At 48.2% G+C, this 13,109-nt stretch overlaps 1 protein-coding gene across 1 annotated transcript; it reads left to right on the forward strand.

Annotated features, from left to right (window-relative positions):
* The first annotated feature begins 886 nt into the window (after positions 1-886).
* On the forward strand, positions 887-12,080 carry EIF2B5 (eukaryotic translation initiation factor 2B, subunit 5 epsilon, 82kDa). Its single transcript, XM_011981863.1, has 16 exons — positions 887-2,040; positions 3,094-3,218; positions 4,104-4,289; positions 4,381-4,558; positions 4,649-4,729; positions 6,768-6,845; positions 7,107-7,419; positions 8,603-8,748; positions 8,974-9,115; positions 9,237-9,338; positions 9,512-9,619; positions 9,787-9,877; positions 10,174-10,297; positions 10,861-10,986; positions 11,364-11,474; positions 11,652-12,080. Exons 1-16 carry the CDS (start codon positions 1,846-1,848, stop codon positions 11,709-11,711), a joined length of 2,166 nt encoding a protein of 721 aa, XP_011837253.1. The 5' UTR covers positions 887-1,845; the 3' UTR covers positions 11,712-12,080.
* Positions 12,081-13,109: the final 1,029 nt, after the last annotated feature.

The following is a 13,109-nucleotide window of genomic DNA, read 5'->3' on the forward strand; positions in this document are numbered from 1 at the left end:
GCTCTAGTTCGAGATATACAAATTTAGGGAGGAAATGAAACGAATACCCATCAAATTATTAAGAATGGTTATGACTCTACAGATTGGATAGGATGAAAGAAGTGGGGAAAGGAAATTTTACTTCTTTATGTAGTGTGTGTGAGACAGATTATGTATATGTGGTTTCCAATATATTTCAAGTAAGTTTAAAAAAAAAAAAAGTTTGAGAGAGTCTTCCTGAAACTCATCTATTAAAATCATATCCATATAGCTACCAGTCTACAGAATTTTAAGACCTGGATTTACCATAAGCACAAATGCTTTTCGGCAGCGGATTCACCACTTCCCAAGCTGCAATCGGACCTACTTTCCATACCCTGCCCCCCAAGAGTGTGTGTGTGTGTCCTATTTAATTCCTCCCCCCGACCCCCATTTCTACCTCTGGATTTGTAAGGCAGTTGAACATTCCTTTTCTACAACGTGCATTCATTTAATTGAAAACTTTTACTTAATTGCCTTCAGCCTTTCCTTTTCCAGGATAAATCAAACGGTTTTCGTTCAGCACCCTAACCAGGGAAGAAATGACAGACTCCTCGGTTCCACGAGGCGACCGCCGGGACACGACGGGTCAAGTCGGAATCGCCACGTGGAAACAACGCTCAGCATGGCAAACTCCAAGTCCCGACGTGCAACGCGGGGCGGGATGGGAAGTTTGCAGGAACTGCAGAAGCCTGTGGCGTGGAACCTGGACAAGTCCCGTGCAGAAAGGGCGCGATGCTTTACAGAAAAGCTTCTTGCCTCCCAAATGACGCCCAGGCTTCCTGCCTTGTTCCACCGCTTTCTCACGGCCCCGCCCCTCTGCAGGGTTGGTTTATTCCCCGCAGCCGCCGCATCTTTCCCCAAAGAGAGAAAGGTGCTGCTGCGCCTTTTCAAGCCTTGGACCTTTACGCCCGCACTTTCCTCTGCCCAGAAAGCTTACTGCTTAATGCCAGTACAACTTACTGGTGTGCCTGGATCCACCCCTGTCTCCACTCTGCTTAAGACAGAGGAGGATGATAGGCTGGAAGAATGAATAGATGACATTAAATAGTCATTGTTATCCCCACATAACTTGGCAGCAAGATTGTGGAACTCTGCAGTCTGACAGATCGGGTTCCAATACCAGTTCTTCCACTTACTAGATGGGTAAACTTCCTTCATCCTTCTGAGAGTTCAAGAAATGTTTGCTGAACGAATGAATAAGATGTTTTGCAGAGATATGTGACGAATTAAATGAGATAATGCTTGTATCGTGCCTAGCCCAAAATCAGCGCTCAATGGAATTACTAGTCTCCCTACTATATGCCACCTTCTCTATGCAGGGTCTGAGTTCCTCGCAGCGGGGGGACATCTGGCTTGGTTCCATCTCCCCAAGGCGCTGGGTTCCCAGAAGTTTCTAGAATGAATACGGAGGGCTACATATTTCACATGCGCGGGGCGGGGAAACTGCTGGACGATTACAGGTTCCGGATGGAGCTGGCCCCTTCGTGGCGACCACAAATCCTATCACGCTGCAATAATCTCGACTTGTTCACAGACAAATGAAGGCCGACGATACTTGCAGACCGAGTCTGACGTCTATGGGACCCCACCCCTACCCTGCGCCTCCAGGGGCCGGGACAACCGTGACCCGTCCCCACTCCTCGCGCCTCCGGGATCAACCTCAGAACTCTGTGGGCGCCCGCAGAAGACGCATGCGCACTGCTCCCTCCTCGTCTCCTTCCCTTCGTTAATTAGTTCATTGCATTTCAAGTGCTGGATCCTTTTTGTCCCTTATTGCGTGCGGTGTCAGCTTCCTTGCGGAAGTGGTGGCCGTGAGAGAAGAAGATGGCGGCCCCTGTAGTGGCGCCGCCTGGTGTGGTGGTTAGTCGGGCCAACAAGCGCAGCGGCGCGGGGCCGGGAGGCAGCGGTGGCGGGGGAGCCAGAGGGGCGGAGGAGGAACCGCCGCCGCCCCTACAAGCAGTTCTGGTGGCCGATAGCTTCGATCGCCGCTTCTTCCCCATCTCCAAGGACCAGCCTCGGGTGAGCGCAGCGCACGCGAGCAGCCAGAGGGCAGGAAGTGTGGCAGGGCTGGAGCAAGTTCTCCTTTCGGCTAACTACTACGGCAAGCCTTTGAAGGACTTGTGTCCATACTGTTATCCTAAAACCGAATTTACGTGGTTAGGAAGGAGGCAGAGGTATTGTCTTAAACCCTGATGACTGCTGACCAAGTTAGTGGCCGGCAGATTTGGGCATTCGTAATGCTGTACACCTCGGGTTTGAAAGGAATGAAGAGAGCTAAATGTAGAAACAGCGCTTGAGAGAAGTCTTCACGCGGGGATTCAGTGCCCCTAGAAGAGGCTGCGCCGCTTTTAACCTTGCAGGTGACGGATGCTTAGGTGAAAAGAAACGACCTTTTGCCTCTGAAAGGGCGGTAATATGCCTTAAAAAGAAGAGGCTAGATCTCGGTCAGTGTACATTTTTTTTCCCCTCCAGGTTCTAATGATACCCGGTGCTATCTGTCGAAAGGACAAAATGGGTTTAGTGGTTGATTGCCATCAGCCCCCGAGTTGTCTAGACAATGGAGTATTGAACTCAGCTGGGTCATTCAGCAGCCCTCAGTTCAGAGAGAGGGAACTGCATGGGATTTAAGAAAATCCTCTCTAATTCTTTCGAAAAAGCCTAATGGCTGTTCATTTTTGAAAAGTGACGGGAGATAGCTAACCTCTGACACTTAGAAAGGGATCAAGGAAGGAAATCTTATGGGGAAGAAGGCCTTAGCAATGCTTAAATTTATGGAAATATGATTGATTTCCAGTATTATCCTTTGCCAGCGGTGAACTGCCATTCTGTCACAGCTCTGTGTCTGATACAAGGCACACAGATTCTGTACTTACCATCCCCAAATTGCAACGTTTCAGACTCAGGCTTAGAGCATGACGTGAACATCAAAGGCAGGAACCTGTTTACCTTTGAATTGGAAAGATACAGCAAAATTACACCATTTGGAAATATTAATAGAGGAGTGAAAATTGTTGCAGTGGGGTATCCAAAGGGATTCGAGACCTCAATTTTTTTTCATCTTCTATCCTTCAGGTCCTCTTGCCCCTGGCCAATGTGGCATTAATTGACTATACTCTGGAATTCCTGACTGCCACAGGTGTACAGGAAACATTTGTCTTTTGTTGCTGGAAAGCTGCTCAAATCAAAGAACATTTACTGTAAGGCCCTGCAACTTTTCTTCTTTTCTTTCCATGTTTCGCCATCTTTTTCTAGTTTCTTCAGGATGAATGTAACTAAGGGGAAATGTGAGAAGGGAAAAATGTGTCTACTTAGACGTCATTGTAAGTTCTAAGGGTATTTTTTACACTTATCAGGAGGTGAGCAGCTGAAACTTTGTATCTGTCTGTCTTGGGTTTTCTGTGACAAAGATTAAAGAATAAACTTGGGTTTTTTCTGAATCTCATTATAAAGTTTGGTCCCAGTGGACTTTGCTTTTATGTAATGGCTTCAGTATGGAAGTTACAACGATAACATCTTTGTTTTCCCACTGAGTTTCTAAATCTTGTTTGTTCTCACCTTCAAGGATATAAATGAGTTCCTTGTCATCTTTGTATTCCCACTGCCTAACTCAGTCCCAAGCATGTAGTGAGCACTTACATGTTTTTTGAAATCTTGAAAACTAGGGAATCGCATCACTTATGGAAGTCCAGGAAATAAAGACATTAGCATGGTCTCCATCAGACAGTTGCTAAATGTTATATGGATTGCAGAAGGGGAAAGCTGACATGAAGTGTGTTCCCAGGGTACTTTGTGTACCCTAGGCTTCAGCAGGATTTTGAGTTCAAATTGATGTTTAGGGACAAGGGATCAAGGTATGGAGGGAAAATAACCATGTTTCCTAACCCATAAAACAAGACTGGTGACACAGGATGCTGAAAGCATTCATTGTAGTTCATGATTCTCTTTGAAGTTGAAGACGCTGGCAAGAACCCAAAAAAGCCATTGAGAAGGACTGTGAATGCTGAATGGGGGTGAAAAATGGGGAAGGCTCAAATGATATTTATGCTTGATATATTCATTCCCCTCACCCTCCCTTCCTTTAGGAAGTCCAAGTGGTGCCGCCCTACATCTCTCAATGTGGTTCGAATAATTACATCAGAGCTCTATCGATCACTGGGAGATGTCCTCCGTGATGTTGATGCCAAGGCCTTGGTGCGCTCTGACTTCCTTCTGGTGTATGGGGATGTCATCTCAAACATCAATATCACCAGAGCCCTTGAGGAACACAGGTCAGGATGGGAAAATGACAGGAACAAGGGTTAAAGACTAGCAGAGCCCTGAGACTGCTTTTTGCAGTTCTCTCCCTCCTGTCCTTTATAGGTTGAGACGGAAGCTAGAAAAAAATGTTTCTGTGATGACGATGATCTTCAAGGAGTCATCCCCCAGCCACCCAACTCGTTGCCACGAAGAAAATGTGGTAGTGGCTGTGGATAATGCCACAAACAGGGTTCTCCATTTTCAGAAGACCCAGGGTCTCCGGCGTTTTTCGTTTCCTCTGGTGTGTGGATATCTGGGGTCCTTAGAGGTGGGGAAGTGACAGGCTTCAGTGGGAGAAACGAATTAAAGCCCTTGTAACTTCTCCCGACAGAGCCTGTTTCAGGGCAGTAGTGATGGAGTGGAGGTTCGATATGATTTACTGGATTGTCATATCAGCATCTGTTCTCCTCAGGTGAGCTCTTTAGGGCTGGGGCTACACACCCAAAGAGTAGAACTCTGTATGTCTGTTATTGCACCCTTAGAAGGCCAGGGTATATTTCTTCTCCCTCTTTATTTTCATTTTTTGAGACAGAGTCTCATTCTCTTGCCCAGGCTGGAGTGCAGTGGTGTGATCCCAGCTCACTGCAAACTCTGCCTCCTAGGTTGAAGTGATTCTCCTGCTTCAGCCTCTTGAGTAGCTGGGATTACAGCCACACACTACCATACCTGGCTAATTTTATATTTTTAATAGAGATGGGGTTTCACCATTTTGTCCAGGCTGGTCTTGGCCTCCCAAAGTGCTGGGATCACAGGCATGAGCCACCACACCTGGCCTTATTTTCATTTTTATTTATATATGTTTTGAGACAGGGTCTCACTCTGTGGCCCAGGCTGGAGCATAGTGGCACTATGATGGCTCACTGCAGCCTCAACCTGCTGGGTTCGGGTGAACCTCCTGCCTCAGCCTCCTGAGTAGCTGGAACCACAGGCATGCACTACCACTGATTTTTGTATTTTTTTGTAGAGACTGGGTTTTGCCCTGTCCAGCCTGGTCATGAACTCCTGAGCTCAAGCAATCTGACCACCTCGACTTTCCAAAATGCTGGAATTATAGGCATGAGCCACTATGGTTTTTGTTGTTGTTGTTTTGAGACGGAGTCTCACTCTGTCGCCTAGGCTGGAGTGCACTGGCAAAATCTCAACTCACTGCAGCCTCCGCCTCCCAGGTTCTAGTGATTCTCCTGCCTCACCCTTTCAAGTAGCTGGGACTACAGGTATGCACCACCATACCCGGCTATTTTTTGTATTTCTTAGTAGAGATGGGGTTTCACCATATTGGCCAGGCTGGTCTCTAACTCCTGACCTCAGGTGATCCTCCCACCTTGGTCTCCCAAAGTGCTGCAATTACAGGCGTGAGCCACCGCACCCAGACTTTTTTTTTTTTTTTTGAGACAGAGTTTCGCTCTTGTTGCCCAGGCTGGATGCAATGGTGCGATCTCAGCTCATCGCAACCTCTGCCTCCTAGATTCAAGCAATTCTCCTGCCTCAGCCTCCCAAGTAGCTAGGATTACAGGCATGTGCCACCACGCCCAGCTAATTTTTGTATTTTTTTTTTTTGAGACAGAGTCTCGCTCTGTCGCCCAGGCTGGAGTGCAGTGGCCGGATCTCAGCTCACTGCAAGCTCCGCCTCCCAGGTTTACACCATTCTCCTGCCTCAGCCTCCCGAGTAGCTGGGACTACAGGCGCCTGCCACCTCACCCAGCTAGTTTTTTGTATTTTTTAGTAGAGACGGGGTTTCACCGTGTTAGTCAGGATGGTCTCGATCTCCTGACCTCATGATCCGCCCATCTTGGCCTCCCAAAGTGCTGGGATTACAGGTTTGAGCCACCGCGCCCGGCCTAATTTTTGTATTTTTAGTAGAGATAAGGTTTTACCATGTTGGTCAGGCTGGTCTCGAACTCCCGACCTCAGGTGATCTGCCTGCGTCAGCCTCCCAAAGTGCTGGGATTACAGGCGTGAGCCACTGCAGCCAGGTTTTTTTTCTTTTTTAGAATCTGTTGTAAAGCAAATATCTTGTCTCCAGTATCCCACTGGGAGTCTCTTTGGAATTCTGGTCCATGTCCAGCTGTCATAGGGTTTGCTAGGTCTCTGGGGGTTTATCTGTGCTCCTAGAGAATAGTACTTAATCCTGGCCGAGCATGGTGGCCAAGGTGAGTGGATCATGAGGTCAGGAGTTCGAGACCAGCTTGACCAACACAGTGAAACCCCATCTCTACTAAAAAAAAAAAAAATGCAAAAATTAGCTGGGTGTGGTGATGGGCACTTGTAATCCCAGCTACTTGGGAGGTTGAGGCACAAGAATCACTTGAACCCAGGAAGCGGAGGTTGCAGTGAGCCGAGATCATGCAGCTGCACTTCAGCCTGGGCAACAGAGCTAGACTCGTCTCCAAAAAAAAAAAAAAAAAAAAGAATAGTACTTAATTCTAGCCCACTCCGCTTCCCTTCCACAGGTGGCGCAACTCTTTACAGACAACTTTGACTACCAAACTCGAGATGACTTTGTGCGAGGTCTCTTAGTGAATGAGGAGGTGAGAAAAGTCTTCCAATGCCTCTTTAGGAGAGAGGAGAAGTCTATGATTGTATCTCATGCTGGTAACTTTTGATCCCTTTTTGTGTTTTATTGAGGCTTAGGAGGGAGGAAGAGCCGGGGGCAGGAGGAACAGTACACAAAGAAGAGTCTTTGTGGCAGTGAGAGGCAGAGGGGAGCTTACAAGGATTAGAAAATTTGTACTTTGGGGCATTCTTCCTGTCTTTCTTGCTTAGGTGACCTCCCTTTCCTTCTCATTCAGATTCTAGGGAACCAGATCCACATGCACGTAACAGCTAAGGAATATGGTGCCCGTGTCTCCAACCTACACATGTACTCAGCTGTCTGTGCTGACGTCATCCGCCGATGGGTCTACCCTCTCACCCCAGAGGCGAACTTCACTGACAGCACCACCCAGAGCTGCACTCATTCCCGGCACAATATCTACCGAGGGCCTGAGGTCAGCCTGGGCCATGGCAGCATCCTAGAGGAAAATGTGCTCCTAGGCTCTGGCACTGTCATTGGCAGCAATTGCTTTATCACCAACAGTGTCATTGGCCCTGGCTGCCGCATTGGTGAGCACAGGTGGGGAATCAAGCCAACCATCCTAGGAACAGGAAGCTGGGAGGTGCATGTCTCCAGAAACACAAGGGATGGCTACACAAGGGACAGTCCCTAGGAATAAGGAACTAGAGTGGCTACCTCAGGAAAGGAGGAAACAGGGATTTGAAAACAGTGATACCTTAATTTGTGGCCTGTGAGCCTCTCATTGGATGACTCTTCACATTCCAGGGTACCCTATAGTCACATTCAGGAGCAAGCAGATAATTAACATGCAGTAACAACATCTATTTAGCACATTGCAGTTTACAAAGGGCTTTTATATACATTGTTTCATTAATCCTCATAATTTACAAATAAACAGGCTCAACAAGATTTTCTTGCCCAAGGTCATTGGCAATAATGGTGGGACCTGAATCTGGGTTTTCTGATTGTAAGTCCAGTGTTCTTTTTAGTCTACCATAACTGCCTGGTTGGCCTCTTGGTAACTCATTTTGGTTGCAGTAATGTGATGCTTCTAATAGTACTTCCCCTTTCCAAGAACAACAGTAAGGCTCAGATTCTAGGGGCTGAGTGTGGTGGCTCATGCTTATAATCCCAGCCATGGTGGGAAGATCGCTTGAGCCCAGGAGTTCAAGACCAGCCTGGGCAACATGGTGACACCCCTTCTCTGCAAATGATACAAAAATTAGCCAGGCGTGATGGCACGTGCCTGTAGTCTCAGCTATCCGGGAGGCTGAGGCAGGAGGATTACCTGAGCCCAGAGGTCGAGGGTGCAGTGAGTCATGATCATACTACTGCACTCCAACCTGGGTGACTGAGTGAGACCATGTCTCAAAAGAAAAAAAAGACTTGGATTCTAAAATGTACCAGAAGAGGTGGAATTATTTGGTTCTGCTTGTAGACATAGATATGATTCTAATAAGGTTTTTTAGTTCAGAGGGTCCCCAGAAATCATGAAGGTTCTCGGGTTCTTAAGCGCTGTATATAGTCTATAACTGTTGTAAACTTGGTGAAGTATCTTCTCTTCTCAGGCTTGGGCTTAGGGGGTGAGTGGGTGTTTCTGGTGACTTGTGGGATGGGGAATGAGAGTTAGGTGGGAGCTGTGCTGGTGTCAGTCAGCCCTGTCCTCTATGAAGGGCTCTGCTCTGCAGTTGGTACCCTTAGTGACCCAGAGGCCTTCCCATCCTGAGCCAGGTGATAACGTGGTGCTGGACCAGACCTACCTGTGGCAGGGTGTTCGAGTGGCTGCTGGAGCACAGATCCATCAGTCTGTGCTTTGTGACAATGCTGAGGTCAAGGAACGAGTGACACTGAAACCACGCTGTGTCCTCACTTCCCAGGTAAGACCTGATGTGTACTGTGCATGGGCCCCAAATTGAGTGGCAGTCACATTGAGCCAGAAGGGACATTATTTCCACCCATAATCCTGTCTGAGTTGAGAGAACAAATCCGGTGGTTTCATTTACCGTCTAGGCTTAGTTTAAAAAAAAAGAAAAAAGTTGCTCTCATTATCAGGATGCACTTTTCCTCCACACACTAATGGTTCTGTGTTTTTTTTCCCCTAGGTGGTCGTGGGCCCAAATATCATGCTGCCTGAGGGCTCGGTAATCTCTTTGCACCCTCCAGATGCAGAGGAAGATGAAGATGATGGGGAGTTCAGTGATGATTCTGGGACTGACCAAGAAAAGGAGAAAGTGAAGATGAAAGGTGTGAGATTCGACAGGTGTGGGGCATCTGTGTGTCTCGCTGCCTCATAGAAGAACCAGTGTTTCCTCCTGGAGGGATTAGTGTTTCCGCTGGGCCCTCTATAGATCATTGCCTTTTCCAGGTTACAATCCAGCAGAAGTAGGAGTTGCTGGCAAGGGCTACCTCTGGAAAGCTGCAGGCATGAACGTGGAGGAAGAGGAGGAACTGCAGCAGAATCTGTGGGGTGAGCTAGGCCTGATGCCTGCCCTCCTACTGAATCGGAGTATTTTGAAGGATAATGAATACTTCAGAGTCGCATTACTTATTCACTCCTTTATTTATGCAGACGGGGCAGGTATATTGCTCTCTGTCGATGGCTCTTTTTTTTCTTTTTCCTCACCCATTATGGCTTCTCAGGACTCAAGATCAACATGGAAGAAGAGAGTGAAAGTGAAAGTGAGCAAAGTATGGATTCTGAGGAGCCGGACAGCCGGGGAGGCTCCCCTCAGATGGATGACATCAAAGGTGAGTGGCCGGGGGAGAAATGCGCTGGACCGGTTTATTCTCTGCCTGGATCAACTAGCCAGAGGCTTGTGTTCCTCAGAAAGGGTTTGGTATCAAGTCAAGACTGGATGACTTAGGGCATTTTGGAATGATGTTGGCCCATGAACTTACTCTTGCTTTGATTCCAGTGTTCCAGAATGAAGTTCTAGGAACACTACAGCGGGGCAAAGAGGAGAACATTTCTTGTGACAATCTCGTCCTGGAAATCAATTCTCTCAAGTAAGAGCAGCCCCTCCCTGTTCTCCTCGGGGTGATCCCGGGAAAGTAGAGGCTTTCTCATAAGCGTTTCTTCTCCAAATAGGAATGTATTCCTTTGAAATCTCAAATGGAAAGACCAGCAGTATTTGGAGCAAGGAGAGCACTATTAAGTTCTAGCCTCAGCATAGACTTTCTCCTTCCTAAACCCTCCCCTTCCATATTCCATCCAAATTCCTCTTCAATGTCTGTCAGTGTCATAGTTCTAAGCCTGCTGAAAGGCCAGTGAAGGCCCTGGTGTCACCCCAGTCTCCCCACAGGTATGCCTATAACATAAGTCTAAAGGAGGTGATGCAGGTACTGAGCCACGTGGTCCTGGAGTTCCCCCTGCAACAGATGGATTCCCCGCTTGACTCAAGCCGCTACTGTGCCCTGCTGCTTCCTGTGAGCAAAAATCGGAGCTGAGTACAAGGGATTGGGTAGAGGCAGATACACATCCTTGCTGTACTTGACTTTAAAGGAAATCAGGAGTAGACTAGCCTGTTATATTGGGTATATGACTTCTGGTTCCTTTCTCCTTGCCTCTGGAAGCTGGTTGGGCTCTAGAGCAGCCTTGGCTGGTTCAGAGGGGTCAGGTTGAGTTCAATACTGACTGGCCTTTGAGACTCCAGGATTCATACCATCCTAGGCCCCCAAAGGTATACTCGGAATGGACCTGGACATTCAGACTCTATGGCAGCGATTTGACCCAACACAAGATCAGCCTCTGGGGTGGGAATAGGTATTTTGAGGCAGGCAGCCTATAGCATCTGATCCCCTTTCACCTTCCCTAAGGAATCTGTTTTTCCCAAACCCTGTCAACAACTCCCAAGTCCCTCCGACATAATTCCACAGAACCTGTATCATCTCCCTCTTGTCCACCCATGTCATCAATATGGATTTGCTTGGATGTCCAGGTACAGGTGAATGCTCAGGAATATATTGCAGCTCCCTTCTTTCTTCCATAGCTGCTCAAGGCCTGGAGCCCTGTTTTTAGGAACTACATAAAGCGTGCAGCCGACCACTTGGAAGCGTTAGCAGCCATTGAGGACTTCTTCCTAGAGCATGAAGCTCTTGGTATTTCCATGGCCAAGGTGAATATGACCTCAAGCCCCATTCTTCTGCACTTGCTTTCAAATGAGGGTTTGTGACCACTGTGGGAGACATAAAATAGAAGCTAATGTGAATCCAGTATGGACCATCCACTCCCCCAATATCATGCTTATTGCTAGAATAGTACAGCTTGGAGCCGGGCTAGTAAGGTAGCCATCTGGGAGGTGGTCTGGAAATGTGCAAAGCTCTCCCCAGCAATAGTTCCAGAAGTTAGACCTGCCCCAGGAGCAGAGTGAACAGCTCACTCTTGTCCATTTTGGAGGAGGCTACTCAGTGTGTAGAGGGATCTGAGGGCCTGGTAGAGTATCCTGCTGGACTCTCCAAGGCCCCTGAGGTTCCCTTTATTGGCCTTTTGCAGGTACTGATGGCTTTCTACCAGCTGGAGATCCTGGCTGAGGAAACAATTCTGAGCTGGTTCAGCCAAAGAGATACAACTGACAAGGGCCGGCAGTTGCGCAAGAATCAACAGGTGTGTCAGGCTGCCCTCCTCTCGTCAAGATGGTTATCTCATTCCCAGGTCCTGGCCCCTAGACTCTAGGGTGGTTGGTTTCTGGGGCTCTGGTTGTTAAAAGCTGTTTATATGCCGAGGGGAGCAGGAGAGTTATGTGCACCTCCCCCAGCTGATCTCTCCTTTGCTTCCTTACAGCTGCAGAGGTTCATCCAGTGGCTAAAAGAGGCAGAAGAGGAGTCATCTGAAGATGACTGAGGTCACACTGCCTGCCCCTGTGGGTGTGATTGAGTACCCTCCTGGCTCCTGGGCTGGGACAAGTAAGGAACTAGCTGCAGAGGGATGAATGACCACCATCCAGGCTGAGACTGAAAGGAGCAGAGGCTAGAACTACAGTATTCTCTCCCCTGCTAGCAACCATGTGCCTCCCATCCTGACTGTGGAATTGGGATGTGGGAAGTGGGGCTGGAACAAAGCTTCTGCCTAGGGAGGAGCTAAGCAGGCCCTGCAGTTGGAGGAAGGCCAGAGGAACAGCTTTGTGCTCCGGCTTTCCCTCAGGGAACAGCAGAGAGCAGCTGGCTCTCTCTGCTGCTTGTATATGTTAATATTAAAAGAGAGAGCGGTGTATTTGGTTTGTCTCCATCCCTGACTAATCAGCCAGTGAAGTATGTGACCAGAGTCACATGGTAGCCTTTCCTTAACACCTGGGGGAGAGGGAGGACAGAGGTTTCCAGCCACTAGGTGGTACTGTGGTACCTTGCTAATTAACCTTTCCCATGGTTCATGGGTAGCAGAGGGCCGAGGTTCTTTTCCATCCTCTGGGGACCAACTTGTGATCCTGGGGTGGTGTGCCTAAGCCCATTTCCATAGAGTCCCATTTTGAACACTTTTCTGCCAGAGGGTTATGTTGCCAACCATAAGTAAAGCCCATTAGACATGTCAGTTCCTCTCACATACCTTTTCCAGTTGATCTGGTACTCGTTCTGTCAGGAAGGTGGGCCACTCTTCATCTTAAAAATAAGGAAATCAGGCCGGGCGCGGTGGCTCAAGCCTGTAATCCCAGCACTTTGGGAGGCCGAGACGGGCGGATCACGAGGTCAGGCGATCGAGGCCATCCTAATACGGTGAAACCCTGTCTCTACTAAAAAATACAAAAAAAAAACTAGCCGGGCAAGGTGGCAGGCACCTGTAGTCCCAGCTACTCGGGAGGCTGAGGCAGGAGAATGGCGTAAACCTGGGAGGCGGAGCTTGCAGTGAGCTGAGATTCGGCCACTGCGCTCCAGCCCCGGCGACAGAGCAAGACTCCGTCTCAAAAAAAAAATAAAGAAATCAGCTCAAGGTCACATGACTCTTGAGGGATACAGCTAAGGACTTGACCCTCAGAATCCAGAACTCTGTACTTCAGCATACTGTGTTTCAGTGAAGGGGAAATTGGCCCCACAGACAAATATAACCCAGAGCCAGTAATGGAAGTCCCAAGAACACAGGAAGGCCCTGTGAAGGGTGCTTTCCCTTGAGAGTGTTTACTATGTGACAGGCAAATAATTTTCACATATTGTTTCATTAACCCTCACATGAGCCCTATGAAGTCTTATCCCCATTTTCTTTTTTTTTTTTTTTTTTTTTTGAGACGGAGTCTCGCTCTGTTGCCCAGGC

This window comes from Mandrillus leucophaeus, unplaced genomic scaffold (assembly GCF_000951045.1).
Source record: "Mandrillus leucophaeus isolate KB7577 unplaced genomic scaffold, Mleu.le_1.0 Scaffold231, whole genome shotgun sequence".
In the NCBI taxonomy this organism is placed as follows: domain Eukaryota; kingdom Metazoa; phylum Chordata; class Mammalia; order Primates; family Cercopithecidae; genus Mandrillus; species Mandrillus leucophaeus.

What these genes read in the sequence shown, in the direction of transcription:
- EIF2B5 (XM_011981863.1), top strand. Translation starts at nt 1,846, where the DNA reads ATGGCGGCCCCTGTAGTGGCGCCGCCTGGTGTGGTGGTTAGTCGGGCC. An exon ending in GTCTCTTAGTGAATGAGGAG is followed by an intron (nt 6,846 to 7,106) that starts GTGAGAAAAGTC and finishes CTTCTCATTCAG; the next exon opens with ATTCTAGGGAACCAGATCCA. An exon ending in TTGGTATTTCCATGGCCAAG is followed by an intron (nt 10,987 to 11,363) that starts GTGAATATGACC and finishes GGCCTTTTGCAG; the next exon opens with GTACTGATGGCTTTCTACCA.